Source organism: Pelodiscus sinensis, chromosome 1, assembly GCF_052426305.1.
Source record: "Pelodiscus sinensis isolate ZL-2025 chromosome 1, ASM5242630v1, whole genome shotgun sequence".
NCBI classification, from domain to species: domain Eukaryota; kingdom Metazoa; phylum Chordata; order Testudines; family Trionychidae; genus Pelodiscus; species Pelodiscus sinensis.
This window is the reverse complement of record NC_143052.1, coordinates 97,291,825-97,308,871: the sequence shown is the minus strand read 5'-3', so window position 1 is coordinate 97,308,871 and position 17,047 is coordinate 97,291,825. Positions and strand designations below refer to the sequence as shown.

At 43.1% G+C, this 17,047-nt stretch overlaps 1 protein-coding gene across 7 annotated transcripts in view; it reads right to left on the bottom strand.

The window, feature by feature from the left end:
* Window positions 1-17,047, bottom strand: part of LARGE1 (LARGE xylosyl- and glucuronyltransferase 1) — a 499,616-nt gene that overhangs the window by 51,060 nt on the left and 431,509 nt on the right. For all 7 annotated transcript variants that reach the window (XM_025178894.3, XM_025178889.3, XM_089781534.1 and 4 more), the window contains one exon: window positions 7,606-7,761. In XM_025178894.3, coding sequence (XP_025034679.1) covers window positions 7,606-7,761 — 156 coding nt within the window. The remainder of the gene's footprint in view (window positions 1-7,605; window positions 7,762-17,047) is intronic.

Here is a 17,047-nt window from a genome sequence, read left to right as displayed (position 1 = left end):
GCATGCGGACACAACGGCCCACCGGACGACAGCCCACTGGGAAATTCCCGGTATCCTGCCAGGCCAGTCCGTCTCTGGGTGAGACTCAGGAATATGGGGTTCCACTCCAGGCTCAGGAGAGGAGTGAGCTCTAGGGGATACAGACTCCCTTGTCCATTCCACACAAGCTTGACTGCTCTGCTATTTCCCTGCCACCAGTTTCTTTTACTTCCTCATCTCTGATTCTTTTCCCTAGTCCCATTATCCTTACCTACTCAATCCCAATCTCCATTCCTCAGGCTTCTCTCGTATCAGTCTCCATCTCCTTGGCCAGACACTCCCACTCTCCCTCTCTGGGCTTGCAGTCCAAGCCCTAATCTTTCCCTCTCATTTTTCCCTAGTCCCCACTCTCCTGCTCCAATTTGTCCCCAGTCTCCTTGGTCAGCAAGTCCCAGGTTTAATCTCCTGGTTCTTGCAATTTGTCTCTTCCCTCCTTCGCACACAGGGGCTTCTAGTCCAGTATTCCTTCTAAAGTGGCAGCAGTACAGCTTCACAGGTGATTAATTGGCCCCAGCCTGTCAGTCAGCTCCCTGCATGGAAGGTGGGCTGCTGCACACCTTAGAGGGAACACTGTTCTGGCCCCAATATCCCTCCCTAGTCTTCTCATCCAATCTCATTTGTTTCACCACTCTCTTCTCAAACCTTTGTTCCAGTCTCTTTGCTCAGTCCTAATTCTCTCCCCACATCTTGGGCTCTCCATCAATTGTGTCTTCTCTCCCCCACTTTATTTCCCCCCACTGGTCCCTAGTCCCGGTCATCTTGCCCAACCAGCACAACTTCCTTCCTCACTTTTCTTGATTTCCCTGCCTCTCTCTCCTTTAGGCTCCCTGCTGTCATTTCCCAGTGCGTGGCCCCACCCCAGCCTGGAGTATGTAGAAGCAACAATTACAGTTGTGATTGTAGCCCTAGGCTAGAGTATGCTCAGTTGCTCTGTGGGGATAGCACATGCACAGTCTGGACAAGGCTAGGACCTGTGAGAAACTCCAGCACACCAAAAAGAAACACCAGGGATTTTACTTGTTAAATTCTGGCAAATCTCTACCAACTGTGTGAAAATGTGATCTTTTTCAAAGGCTGATAATGTGGCCAAGTTTGAACTGATTCTCATGTAGACAGTAAAGGGCACATCTCTGAGGCAAAGACTAGCCACTGGCCATATTCCAAGTCCCTACTCCCATGCAGGGTGTCTCAAAGAAAAAGTCTCCAGGCCTCCATGGACAAAACAATATTTTTTCCCCCCAGTCTTCTTTCAGAAATGGCTGAATTCTATTGGCTGCATTTTCTAAAAGTATCAGTATGAGACAGACACCTGGCATGGAAAATTTCAGTCCAAACAGTTAAAGTTTGGCAAAGTTAGACGCTACCAAAACCAGGGCTTTACAAAGGGAAATGCTGGGCAAGCTTAATCAGAGGTGACTGTACCAACCCTATCAATAAATAAAACAAATAAATAAATAAATAAATAATGACTATGACCAATGAACAGAGAAGGCTATAGCTGGAGAAAACCAGCATTTCCCACCTCAAATAACTTAACGATTTATGGGGGGAAACTCCATCACGACAAATTCTACACTTCAGTCTTTCCATTAGAGCAGATACTTGTTCCTATGCTGGAGTGCTATAGAGGTGGGGTTTTTTCTGCATCCATCTGATTTAAGATTTGGACCCTTCTGTCTGGCTTCAAAGCTCTCTTTCTAATGTATTTCTAGACAAGTTTTAATTTAAAAAGAAAGCTAACATTAGGTGGGGCACAGCTTGCAATAGTCATCAGTTTTCATAGAAATTATAACAATGCATGCAGAGATCATCACTACTAGTTAAAATCTTTACATCTCCAACTTAGTAAGAACAGTCCCTTCTCAGCAAGGCCTCATTAGAGTGGTTTACATGCAGTCTGTTGCTGTTGTGATGGTCCAAAAAGAAAACAGTTTGAAAAAGAACGACTTTGTTGTTTTTTAATTTTATTTTTGGGGAAATTATTTTCATTGGGCTTTGGACAAGGCCCTTTTCAAGCAAAGGGAGTCTTCTCATGAATCTTGAGGGGTTTTGGATCAGGACCCAAGTCTCATAAATATGCGTTGTCCCATTGACTTTCAAACTTTAAAAAAAAAAAATCCCATTCTGCAGGAATTCCTTGTAAAAAACTGTCTGCAGAAAGGAGCTTGTATGGAACAGCGTAAAGGTGGAGTGTTTGTATCTGTGCGTCAAAATCAGTCTCAGAGTGGCTATTATAGCCTGAGCTATGGAGTCATATGAGGACACTAACCATACTGCTCAAGTATTCGAGGCTTTAAAGTAGGTTCTTTAGTATGAAATGCTGGACATAAACATAAGCAAGAGAAAACTCATAACTCAGAGATTATTGTGAGCTTTGTCTTCATGGATTTCCCTGAAAACTTGCTCCTTTCAATAAAAAAAAGAGCGCGGGGCACAGGAAGAAGTGGAAATGAGCATGAAACAAGTGGGACAGAGTGACTAACAGCCTGATGCAAAGCCCAGCGAAATAAAATGGAAACCTTTCCACTATGCTTAGGCGCAGATCTTCCCATCCACGTGTTGCATGAAGGGCAGGGAAATGATATGTCACAAATAAGCACACAGGCTCACTCTGATTTTAATTTTAGTGCCCATGACTGATGGCACTGACTCTCCTGCAAGCACAGTATGGTCAGCTCCTTCCAATGATCCTCCAGCTCTTGCGCTATAGCCATGGTAAGGAGCTCTGATAATTTGCCTCATTTCTGCCCTGCAGCCTTCTCTTCTATTACAGTGTCGTGCCGCCTTTATGCCCATTGTGGGAGCTGGGCCAGACCCTCAAACGCTATTTGCTGCGCTGTAATGCGCACTGTAAGGGAAATGGAAGGTCCTTTGATTCAAGCAAATCTCTTCATTTCTGTGTGTTGAAGGAATAAGAGGAAGAACAGTGGACCAAGGCAATGACTGTATATTCCAACTGAAGCATTTTCATCCAGGAACTTGTAATCATGGTGATGCAGCAGCAACTATCAATGAACATTTCTACCATCTCAGCTGCAAAGCCTAACAAGCCAGGATTTTGCTTTTCTTTCTTGGAAAATGATCACCATCTGTGCACTTCTCAGAGCTGAAACAGCTTTCCCCTGCAAGCTGGGATGATTTTATTCTGATTTAATTCAAGAACGTTAAGCCTTCCCCTCTTGTTGCATACTAAGCTGACAACTGATATTTGCCAATGAACATGGGGATGGTAACTTCACAGGGTTCCCTTTGCTATGGTTGCCATGTTAGGTGGGCTGGTTTTAAAGATAGAAGACCATAACCGGGGGAGCCAGAAGACTTGCTGGGCAAGGTGGGGGGAGGGGGCCGGCACTCACGGAAGGGGCGGGGCCTTGGGCAAAAGGCATAGGTCAGAAACAGTCAGTCCTCAGCACCTTCTGGAGTGTGCCACGGCCTCCTTCTTCCTAGGCAGCCCCTTAGATCTGCCAAGAGTATGCCATGCAGGCACTCGAGCTGAGATTTAAAGGGCTGGTGGTCAGAAGTCCCAAGCCCTTTTGCACCGCCAAGCCCCAGGGCAAATGCCTCCTTTAGCCCCGCAACCAAAACCAACCCACTCAAACATCTACTGATGTTAGGATATGGACTAACCTGTTCATAGGGCCCAAATGCTATGAGCACCATAGTCACATTTTGAGCTGCACTGAAAGGAAATGAAAGCTGTCACCACATGTGTTGTGTGATTTCAATCAAAAATGTACCAGCTCTGTTTGCAACTGGCAGCAGAGTGACAGCACGGAAACTATAAATGGAAAGGCGGCTCATACATTAGTAGCATATACAGATGCTTATCATTTTTTCTCAGTGCAATAAAATAATCAGAGAGGCCTAAGCCAGTGGTTCTCAGTCTCTAGTATCCTTACCAATAGTTTTACTTCTGGCTTTGGGGCTGGTATTCTAGGTTCCAGTTCCCAGCCATAATGATGAACCTGCATGGTATGTCCTGTTGGCCTTCTCCCCTTCATGTTCACAGGTTCTAAACTACAGTGGGGCTTAAACTGCTTGAAACTCCATCCTCATAACATCCCTGCTATTTGGTGCAGATAAAGTGCCATTGCTATTAGAAAAGACTCCTAAACACAGGGTTCCTGAGTCACATTTGGAGTTACTCACTTCTTTGTGTGGTACCCTAGGTCTTTTAATCAACACTTAAAAAAGAGGAAAATAAGTGTTCCTTTGCCTGCACGTAAACAGAGATATAGGAGCAGATTATCATTTAAACTGAGCCCCTTATATCTCTCTGGCAGTGTAAAGGGGCCTTACAGTGGGAATAAATGTAATTACACCCTTTTAAAAGGCCATCTTTATGATCTTCACACTGTCAGAAGCTGTAAAGGGTGCATAGTGCAACTGGGAATCAGGCCCATACTATAAACTATTGATCTTAATTATATATTTTACATATACTTGCATTCCAAACAAGATACATTGGTTACAAGTCGCATTCTAAATACATCACTATTACAAGTATTAAATTACAGTACTGTACGAATCTGCAGGGGGTAAGGCAAGATGCAGGTGCCAGGGGGATTGTGGGGTCTTAAGAATGGCATCTGAGAAAACCAGATTGTCACAGATACGCCAGCCACTGCTCTTGTAAATGATCACAAGTAGGGCTGAGGGGATTAGTGATCATCTAGTTCTCTCTAATCATGAAACAGAAGAGTCTTATGGCATATGTTTGTACTTAGACACCTAGCAGTATCTATATACCACCTACAAGCTCAGTAAAATGTGCAGTTTTAAGCTTTCTGAATTGCCAGTTTCAGCACCCAAAACGTACATTTTCTCTGCACTCTACCAACACAATATCTGAAATAAATCAGTTTGCCAAGGTATTACAGAGGACAGGGAGATACAATGACAAGCACCTGGCTGCACATAAAGCCTTCTAATCTACTAGCAGTATCATCATCTCAGCTTAATTCCATCTCCTTGTCTTATTTAAGCAATAAAACATGACAAGGGGGTGTGAATCATGCTGGGATAATACCATACTGAACCACATGGGCTGTGCGAGTCCCAGGAGCAGCATCAAAAGGCACATGTGATGTACATGCTTGCTTTGCCATGTCACATGACCTTTATAAAATCAGATACCATTAAATCAGAGAGATTCAAGATGCTGCATCTGATAAATTGTCTATATAAAATATGCATCTTGTTATATGCCTCTTGTTTTTTAGCTCTCTCTTCCTTCTTATATACTTCACTTTTCCTTTGATATTTTGATGCCTCTGTTCTTCAGCCTTTTAGTGACCTTTTAACATTTTTCAGCTCAGTTTGTTTTCTAAAAGTCTCTTGAAAAGGTTTTTCCTCTTCTGATTTGACCTTTCCCCTCCACATCTATTTTTGCTTTTGCTGTTTCTTCTCTTCTCTGTTCCAGTCTCTCTGCACCACTATTTATCCATTTCTCACCACTTTATTTGATTGCAAATGCAGATGAGATATAATTCTGTGTTACAGCCAGGCCTTTGCTATACCATATAAACATCTAGAAGTGCAGCAGTTGAGAAACTACTGGTGGCATGTCCTATGGCTGACTTACCCACGAATGGAAATTCTCTCAGGTCTTAAAAATACTTACATTTGCTTCTAGTCCCTTGGGTAGTAATGTGCAAGCAGCACTGTTTTTGCTTTACCGACTCTCATATAGAGTATCTCAAGTATTTTAGAAGATCCACTGTCCTTTTCTTAAAAAAACCCTCAAAGTGCTGCTTTTTGCATTTATCTTTCCAAATTGTGTAGCTGAAATTGATATCTGGCTAGAACTTTCTGGCTGCATTGCACCGAAAGCTCACATATCTATTTATATGTAAAAGCTTCCTTCATTTTAAAAAAAATTGATACAACACCCACATCTCTTGTACATCGAAGTCCTTACAGTATTCAAAAGGAATCACTTCATCTGGCAGATGTGGCTTGTAAGTAGAACCTTGCAAATTCACAGATATTTGTTTTGCATCCACATCCATGGATGTGGATGCAGATATCCATGGCTCATTTCTTTGGATTTGTGTGAGGATACAGATACACATTTTGTGATGCTGTTCAGAATGCAGCTACTGGAGTTTGCAGGGAAAAGGAAGGGATATGGACCATGGCTATAAAGAAAATCACTGATGACATGGTGTTTTCTTTGAATATCCTGGACAAATTTTACTGAATTAAGTTTAAGAATCTTGGGAGTTCATTGTATTAAAAATCAAATAGTTATGCTTTATTGTGGGATTGTGTATAACAACTCCAGGGGAGGGAAGACCCTGGGAGGTATGAGCAGCCACACAGGTTATTTGAAACAATGTGCCAGACAAGAATGAACTTTGTGGCTTTTATAGGAAATCTCTAAGGGGATGAGTATGCAAATGTAATCTCTCCAGTTATGAAAGAAGCCTTCTGAAGCTTTGCCCTGAGGAGGGGACCTTTGACTACTGATAATTTGTTGCATGAGGACCAGATCAGAGACCCAGGCAGTGTAAAGGGTGATGAGTCAAGGCGATTAGGAACTTATAAACACAGGAAAAAGAATTGGCAGGGCTTGAGGGACTAGCAGAGCTTTTGTTGGAATTGGGATGATCTCTGGTAAAACTTATTAGCATGCACATAGGCTCGATTATTATTTTCAGTAAGTCTTCGCTGTACTAGTTTTGCTTTAAGAATAAATGTTCTCGCTTAGAAAGAGCTGTGTGATACCTTACATCTCTGGGAAATGATGTTGTTTATAAGTGCTGAGGAGAAAGCAAAGCAGGGTTGTTTAAGCACTCACAGTAAAGGAACTCACAGTAAAGTCAGGGAGCTGTGCAGACTGAAAAAACCTTGGTCAGGAAGGAGCAAGAGATGGGCCTTACCAAAGAGAGATAATGGTTTGGAAACCTAGAGTGGTGCCCTTGCTGGAGCACAGAAGGGAGCAGGTGTAGTTACCCTGAATTGTGACAGAACCCTCACAACACAATTGTACGTTCATGGGTTAGCTCATTGTTTACCGTGCAGTATACACGTAAAAGGCAGATTTTTGACTTTCAGACACAGCATTCTTGATGCTTTCACTCCTTCTTCATAATTTACACTACAAAAACACCAAGTGGCCCCACCTGATGTTAGGGGCTCACTCTCCTGGTAACTATTCAAGCACATCATAAGAGACAGTCCCTGCCCCCAGAGATGTTAGCACTAACATTGGGATTGTCAAAAGTGCTGAATGTAGTTTGGCGCCCCAGTCCCATTCATTTAGTGTTTTTAACATGTGCTCCTAAATCTCTGAGGGACTTTTGACAATCCTACCCTCAACAGAAAAAGCAGCCAAAGAGTGGGAGAAAGGCAGGATTATCACCCCCCCATTCTACAGACAGAAACGAGAGCAGAGAAAGTGAGAGATTAAATGATTTACCCCAGCTCAGTCACAATGTTATTGGTAAAGCAGGGAACGGCATCTTTATTTCCTGAGATCCAGCCTAGATTTTTAACCACAAACCAGCCTTCCATCATCTGCATTGCCTCTGTGTTAAAAGAACCCTTTGGCTTCCCACTTACATTTTCACTGTTGACATCTGCCTCGCTGGGGCAGCCAAAGAGCTCCCGTCTTAGCAGGTTCCCATCGTACTCTAGGAATGTCAGGTAGAGGTTGCGGAAAAACTCCACATGCTTGTTTTTCACACGCAGCTTCTTTGGTGAGTTCCAATGAATCACCTGGTAGGGAAAACAAAAAGGGAACAATCTCGTTGTCAGCATGCAGCCTTGCCTAGCCATCACCTTTATACATCTTTAAGATCCTTCCCTCTTCACACAAATATCCTTTCCTCTTTCTGTGTTTTCATTGGGAAGCTTTTGTGATATATCCCTTAAGTAATGGCGTGCACTGTATAGATCAGGGTGGACAATAATTTTCATGGGGGAGGGGGGGCACTTCACGAATTTTGGTACATGCTCGTGGGCTGGCTCTGGGCCCCCGAGAAGGGGTGGAGCCTCAGGCAGAAGGGGAGGAGCTGGGAGCTACAAAGAGAGACAAAGAGATTGTGTGAGTATCAACGAGACAGTCTGGGTACATCTACACTGCATGGCTATCTCTGGATATCAGAAGTACAGGCAGTCCCCGGGTTACGTACAAGGTAGGGACTGTAGGTTTGTTCTTAAGTTGAATTTGTATGTAAGTCGGAACTGGTACATATTTTGGGGGGGATGGGGAGCTGGAGTTAGGTGGAAAAGACCCTGATTCTCATACAACTTCCTTATTATAAGAAAAACACATACTGTTTTGATATGAAGGTTTTTTTGGTTGATAATTTAATTAAAAATTGATCATAAGTTTCAGTGTTTCATGCTATATCCAAATCTTCCTTTTGGGGTACCTGAAAGATCCCAGTTATTCATTTAATAGTCAGAATCTTTGTTTTTTATAACTAAAAAAAGTTTATTCAATGCATATTACTGTTCCAAATAGAATTTGCTACAGATGGTTCAGTGAAATGGGTATTAAGTGTAATCAATAGTCATTGGAGAGCACAGTGAAATATTGATACAATCAAAGCTGTTGTTGTATTCTGCTGAGCAGAAAATGGAAATCCCTTCCTGTGAAGTGTGTGTGTGAATTTATCCACAGGATTAATTTTAAAGAAAAATTCTGTGTTGGGAACAGGAGTTTAGCCTCAGGTGGGTCCTCATTGTCCACTCACCCACTTTGGAACCAGACCCATCCCCTCGGGGCTTATCCTGCTCTGCTCCAGCCAGGGTGTGGGGTTGGGGCTTATCCCCTTTTCCCTTCTGTCCTGCTCCTCCCCATTCTTGCCCACCCACACCACTGGTTAATTTTTCAGCTTCACCTCTGCCAGGCTGGAAGGGACTTGTTAATTTCACGCGACGCTAACAAGATACTTGCAGCTCTAGTGCTGAAGAGGGAAAAAGCTGTTGCTCCCAAGGTGGGGACTGTAACACAATGAGTCTCACTGCCTGCTGCTCCTGCTGTTCCCTAGGAAATTAATTTTTCCGCTCTGGGGTGCCCCCTTTTGGCTGGTGTCTTGTTCCCCCCAGCAGACCCGTGTCCTCTGCGGCGAGAAAAGCCGCTCCGCGTCTCCCTGGTCTGCTGGGGGGGGGGGCGCTAGCTCTGCATCTCCCTGGTCTGGTGGGGAGGAGGCAGCGACAGTGGGGGAGGCACCCCGCACTAGCTGCGCCCCCCCCCCCGTTTGTAACTAGGGATCCGACGTAAGTCGGATTGATGTAACCCGGGGACTGCCTGTATCCCAAAATATCTACCCCACATTTTCACAAGCTGCCCGTTATTTTGAAATATTTTTCAAAATAATGGGTGTACTATTTTGGAATTCTGGTAACCTTCATTCCACGAGGGGTAAGGGATGTCTTGAAATAGTGCATTATTTCTAACTTTGGTGTTGTGTAGATGCACCAAATTTTGAAATAGGCTTTTTTGAAATTCAATTGAAAATACTGGAGCAAGGCGGGAGGAGGAGCAGCTGAACACACACTACCTGCTATAAATATGCACAGCTTTGTTAATCAGCTGGGTGGGCCAGAGAGAAATGCTTTGCAGGCTGGATCTGATTGCTGGGCCTGATTTTGCCCATCCCCTGGTACCCTGGTGCTTTGTAATGCAACATCACAGACATGGTGGCAAGGCTGGAGTCATGGACTGGTTTTATGTTATACATGCTGGTGAGGGGAGAAGTGTGATAGAGAAAAAGATGGAGCTATACAATTTGGCCTGGGATTTCTCTTGTGACTGTCCCAGCTGATGAAAATGATTCATTATCTAGTGTCACACAGCATCTTTACTTGGTAATTAAAGAGAAAGAACCTCAAATTAATTTCTGTTTTGTGGTACCCAGCCCTCTGCCCCTCACAGCAGACGGAATCTGATCCAAAAATATACATTAACTGACAATGCTTCATGGGAACTTGACTGAGCTTTGCTGTGTTGCTTGGCAACATCATCCTCTCATTCCTTTAAGTCCAACTGCCAGCAGGTATTTAGCCATTGCTAGAAGGTGATGACTCCCTTACTGGCCTAGGTTTAATTGTCTCCCAGACATAAAGGGTCTGATTCTCATTTACGTTAGGGCTACTTCACACTGCTCTGTCAGCATAACTGAGCATAAAGCCCAAAGAAAACAGCAAGAGTTGGAGCTAGAAGTGGCTTGTGGGAATGATTTCATTTTATGGAGGTTAGATTTTAGCCATAAACATGAAAGCTTTATATTCAGTTATTTTCTGTAATTTCCAAAGGGATTAAAAAAAACCCCTCTTTTAGAAGTACTTCCAGATGGGGACTTGTGGAGGTCTTGTGTACCCATTAAAATAATGATGTGAAGGCATGGTATCCCTCACAGTCATTTACACCAGATTTCTAGGGTGTCAATTACTAACTTAGCAGTTGCTGCTGTATCTCTGCATCATAAATGTTGTTCTTATTTTCTGATATGGAAATCTTTATTCTTTCCCCAGTCATTGATGTTGAACAAATCAAGATTTCTGAGGGCCAAATATGCAGTGATACAAATTCAAGTTATGAAAAATAAGATCACATTTAGAAAAAAGAAAATCACTTAAATAAATCAAATACAAATAATGAAGTAGTCACAGACTGTGTAGTCTGGAAAAAATTACTTGGAACAAAGATATTGCTCTAAATTATTCTTAGGCAGTGTTACCTTTTATTGGTGTTGTTTTGCCTTTTTCTATATTCTCAGTGTCTAGTTTAAATCCGAAATAACATCCTCTATACGAGAGGCACACAAGGTATAGTAACAAAAGAGATCCTTAACCAGTATTGCTGGGATCTAAAACAGATTCAAAGCCATAGAAGATTTACTCCAACAGAAGAGTATCTTGAAAGACTCCCTGCTTTAAAAAGAGCTTTATTGGTTTCATCCCATTGTGTTTAACTGCAGCAGAGAGCACTGCAAAAAACAAATCTGAATTCTACCTCAGAGAAAGGAGACAAATATATTAACACAAGCAAGGAACTGAAGGAAATCTAAGGGGCCGCTAAACAGTTTTAAAGGGTTCTAGCATTTTTGTCAAACAGGCATGGAATGCAAACTGTTCATCTGCTGATATCTTGGACTGCTTTAAGAGGCATTCAAAGCACAGAAGGACTGGAAAAGTGCAAGAAAAATGCCTACAAATGAAAGCTTTTCTGTGTTACTACTCCCACATCCCACTAGGATGATTTCCTTCCTGCATCCCCTCTGTGTATTATATCTCCTGCCTGAGCATCTCATAACCTCATCTTGGGGACCTGAATAATGCAAATAATTAAAGAAAATAAACTAAATGTGTGGGTGTATAGGATTCTCTTCCCCACAGAGATTTCCCATCATCACACACTATGCCACATTGCAGCAGAATACTAGTGCCATGATGCCTCTATTCTACTAAGTGGATGATGACATCACATCTAGACACAGATACCAGCTTGGATCTCCGTGCTGCTGGGATTGAAAAGCTATTGCATCTGCAAATGCTGGTAAGTGTCAAGGATCTGGTGATCACAATCTGATCAGATTTGAAATGTGTGTCAAGATTCTGTATGTGCACAAATATCATGGCTGCCTGGAGTGAGCAGGAGAATGATGAATGGAACTGATTAGTGTCCAGAAAACTTGGTTTTTTATCAAGGAGGACAAACAGATGTCACCAGATTAGAAGACAGAAAGAAACTACGTAACCAAGTCAAGGACACTAGAAAAAGCACAAAAAAGGGCAGGGTTTATTTTTAAAAAGAGTGTGATTATTGAAATTCCCTGCAATATCTGAAAATATGAAAGAATGGCAAGCTTCACAAAGCACAGAGTGTCTTAACCATCAGTGTGAATTTTTCACAATATATACAGAAAATGGAATGTTTTTTCTAGGTGCCAAACACACACATTTATCACGGACTCAGACTGAAGCTGGATTGTTTCTATCTTTTGCACTACCATCAACAGCAGAAAGATGTTAGTGCAACCTTACATGGGTTGGGACAGGCCTCACTGAGGGCGTAATATGAAGACCATACAGTTGCATAAATATAGCTAAAGCCATAATGGGGCTATGAGAACCTTTGCTATTGGGAATGATGCATCAAATGGTAACAATTCAGTTTGACTGTTAAGAGTTTAAGGACAATTTGGCAGATAGGGAAATGAAAAATAAATGAAATGAAATGAAAAATAAATCTTTACATGCAAGATGAGAAAATCTGAGTTGGAAAGTAGAAAGAGGCAATGAATGTAGAACTCCAAAAGGTCATTTTTCTATGTCAGGATTGAACCTCACTTTAATTAATTAATTAATTAATCAATCAATTCATTCATTCCTCCCTCCCTCCCCCTCTCTCACTCACTATTTCTTTCTATTTCCTAGCATTTTAAAAGAAATTGTGCAAAGAAAGAGCTTCAATTTCCAGAATTTGAAAGCTCTGCTGGTGTGGAACCCCCCCTGCAGCTAGAATATGTAAATTCCACGGCCTGGAACTACTTGGTTAGACACCACATGAATACAGGTATCTTTGACCAAGGCCTCCTCAGAACAAAAGAAAATACACCCATTAATTTTTATTTAGATATTTATGTACAGTAGACTTCTGATAATCCGGAACCTATGGGACCTAGGTGGTGCCGGATTATCAAATATGCCGGACTATCAGGAGGTACTATAAACTGGTTATATGTATATACTGTATACATTATATACTGTATATGAAGTGTTCTTAACCCTTTTTATTGTATACACCATATACAGTGTACTGTAATGTTTTAGTTTTTTTAAAGCCTTTTTTACCCTTTTTGCTCAGTTCAGCTGCTGCCGCTGTTACCTTGTGACTCTTTTTTTGCCGAAGCTCGCTCACTAGGCTCTTGCCATTTTGATGCCGGACTATCAGGAGAGCCAGACTATTGGATGCCGGACTATTGGAGTTTTACTGTACTAAAAAGATGAGATCTTAGAATTCCACACCTATTTAACACCTGATTAATCACGATTAAGCACTTTGGCACTATCTACATTTATCTAACCCATCCCACTTAATCAGCAGCCTTTACCACTCACTGAAATTAGGCTCTATCAGTTCTTTGGAATACATCCAAATATATTGCATCCAAGTGACGCAGAGCATACTGTAATACTAGTTTACCTTTATACTGCATCTTTCGTCCCAAAGTACTTGGCCTATTGTACACTTGGCACACAATGAAAATGCAGTTAACTTTGAGATAGAAGACACCAGAAAATGCTACACAGCTCTGGAGGAGGGTAAGGAAGGATATGTAGTATAAAGATGCAAGCACACATTCCTGCTTTTACAATCCTGGCTCTAACATCCACACAGACATCAGAGCTGCAGTTTTTAAGGTCTGGCCTGAAAATTGACACTATTAACTGCATGGAACACAGTAAAAGACTAAGGGCACGTCTACATTAAAAAAATATTTTGAAATGACTTATTTTGAAATAACTCCCAAAATAACTATTTTGAAATAGCGTGTTCACGCTACAGGGAAGCCTCAAAATTAGTCCGAGGCAGGCTCCCTTAATGTGGACATGCTACCTCGATTTAGAGCCCCAAGCCCTGGGGAGTAATTTCTTTGAATGATTCTGGGAAGTAGTTATTTAAAAAATGCAGCAGTAGAGCGTCGACAATACTGCTATTTCAAAATAAGCGTTATTCCTAATGGAAAGCAGGAGTTATTTTGAAATAACCAGCCCCTTATTTCAGAATAATGGGCTTGGTAGTATGGATGCTCCACTTGTTATTTTGAAATAAGGGGAGGTATTTCGAAATAGCTCCCTAGTGTAGACCAGGGCTAAGTTCTGAGCAATCTTTCATAGGTTTCAAGTTGCTCCAAGCTGTGTCATTTGCTCCAGGGAGACGCAATATTTCAAACCTGATGTTGAGAGGACAGAGGATACATACCAGCAGAACACTATATCTCTGGGTACTGTCTTAGGGCACGAGATGGGATAATGTGCTCTACTGGGGTGTGATTCCTACAGCTCACTAACATGCTGCATATTAATGGAAGGTGGTAGGTGATAACTAAGGATCTGCAGTCAGCAGCTTCTTTTTCTTTATTGAAGTAGGTTCTCCCCTTGTCATGCATGATGTGATCTGCTTCTCTGATGAAGTGTCATAGAATGACTGCGTATCGTGGGGCGCGCATATAGAAAGTCTCTGGGGTGGGTTCATGAGGAATGAGGTTGTAGAGCTTCTGCTGGATTGTATCCATGACTCAACAGGGTTTATGGATCAATAGAACAATCTGTAACATACACCTGCCTGCTGACAGTTAATGGCCCACTTCAGACACCAAATACAGAGTGGGGGGAAGTGCTGGGTCATTAGCCTGCACCAGTCCCTCCTCAGCCTGGGCTCTCCCTTACCCACAGGCAGGCTCCTTACTCCAGCAGCTTCCGTCCCAGGCCCGAAGTAAAGGGAGCACAAAGGATGGAGGAAAGTGGAGATGACTCAGAGTGACAAAGGGAAGGGAAAAGAGGAGCAGGGCCTTGAAGGGAAGAGGTAGAGAAGGGAGTGGGACCTCGGGGGAAAGAGGTGGGTAGAGTTGCCAGATGGTTTCAACAGAAATATCGGACACACTTGACATTACATCACAATCTACATTACATCTTATTTCGAAAATACTGGACATTTCTATTTTCTCATTTCTATTTTCTCCATTTGTTTCCCGAACAGAAAGCTCAGATACTGTACTGTCCGGTTCAAAACCGGACACCTGGCAACCCTAGAGGTGGGGCTTTGGGAGAAGAGGTGGGGTAGGGGTCCAGTTACCAGCAGTTAGAAAGGTGGCAACCCTATATTTCCCCAAACCACAGTAACTGAAATTTCTTCCCAGTCAAGAATGAACCTTTTGCCAAAAGGGAAAAGCAAATATCAGTTCCCTTCCAGCAAAAACCTCTGCATTCAGGCTGCGTCCCACTGGTTTCCAGGGTCAGGACCACAGAGTATATAGGTAACTCCAGCATATATACATGTAAGCTTTTATCAATACAGTGTCAATATCAGTGCTTTAGCACCTCTTGCCCAATGTCCTGTGCCTCTCTTATGATTTCTGTCAGATCAACTCACATGTAACAACACCCCAATTCAAACTGAACATTTTGACCTGGATCCTCAATTGGGATAGCTAATTTCAACAGCCTTCAAGAATGTGGGGCTCTCCAATTTAAAACAATAAAATTGTTAAGGAAGATATAAATGCAATTTAAACTTAGGGTATGTCTACACAGCAAAGTTATTTTGAAATAACAGCCCTTATTTCAAAATAACTTTCCTAGTGTCTATACAGCCAAACTGCTATTTCGAAATAAATTCGAAATAGCGGAGCGCTTATTTCGAATTTGGTAAATCTCATTCTACGAGGAATAACGCCAAATTCAAAATAGCTATTTTGAAATAAGTGCTGTGTAGACACTTATTTCGAAATAGGAGGCCTCCAGAATTCCCAGGGTGCCCTGATGGCCACTCCAGCCTCAACCAAGAACACTCCTCTTCCTTCCCCGCTCCCCGGAGTCCTTAAAGGGGTAGACTCTGGCCACAGTGCCTGTGCCAGCTCCAAGCCTGCCATCCCAGAGCCAGCAGTCACTGCCCCTGACTCAGTGGCACCAAAACAGGAGCCAGCAAGCCACTGGCAGCCAGCCCTCCACCACTCCCCAGGAGCAGTCTGCCAGCTCCCAGGATCCTGCCAGGGCCCGGAGAAGGTGGGCACCTTTCTGGTACAGGGCAGAGATCATGGACCTTATTCAGGTTTGGGGGGGATGCCTCCAATGTCCATGATCTCCGCACTAGATGGAGGAACATGGCCATCTATGGCAGAATAGCTGCCAGCCTGGCTACCAAAGGCCACATGTGAACCCAGGAGCAGGTTTGCATGAAAATCAAGTTGGTCCAGCGAGACCCTCAACCCTGAGCTTCCTCTCCCACTTCTTCCCTTTGCTTCCCCCTTCCAGCTCCCTCCTCCCCTCTCCGACCTCCTTTCCCCAGTCTCACCAGAGTTTCGTCTCACCCCTCCCCCCAGTTTTGTTAAATAAAGACAGTTTGTGTTTATGAAAAAACGTGTATTTTATTTTACATCAGGAAGGTGGTGGGGGGGAAGTGGAGAGTAGGTAGAAGGATGTGAGGGAGGAATGAGGCACAAGCCCCCAGTGGGGCAGACCAAGGAGACTGTTAGTGTTCCTTTGGGTGGAAGCTCTCCCGCAGGGCATCCTGATACTGGACAGCTCCTCGATGGACTTCCCAGATGGCAGCCTGCAGAAAGTGCAGCCAGGCTCACAGCAACGTGTCCAAGAGAAGCACCAGAGTGCCCAGGGGCAGCTCCGGCTCCATTTTGCAGAGTGCTGTGGTGTCCCGAGTAAGGGCTACCAGAGCACGCAGAGACAAAAATGCTTTGCTGTTCCTCATCAAGGTAGGCAAGCAAGTATGGAAACCTGAGAACTGGCTGTCCGGGGGGGAGGGGGGCGGGGGGAGGGTCCCTTTAAGCACAGGCCACAGATAGCCTCAGGCAGCAGCCACACAAAGTAAATCCTGACCTGATGCCTTGCTGGACCTGGTTCCGGCTGGCCTTAAATGCGATTCAGCGTCCACTCAGTGTGGACGCACTATTTTGAAATAGCAAAACGATATATCTTTTTGTGTAAACACGTTATTTCGAAATAAGCTATTTCAAAATAGCTTATTTTGAAATAATGCTATAGTGTAGACATACCCTCAGAGAGGAAATGCATAGAGAAAAATATTTATTAGAATCCTATGCAGTTGATAGGATACATACAAGAATTGCCTGCACCTTCATAAAGCAGGCTGAGAACACTGTGCCTCCATTATTCAGGGCTGTGAACACAGAGGAAGAGAAGTATATACATACTTCAATAGCAGCTAACTACAAGGCTTCTCTAAGTTTATTTGACATAATGTTGTATGTAATGATTACAAATCCTGAAATCCTCTGGACTCTGAGACCAGATG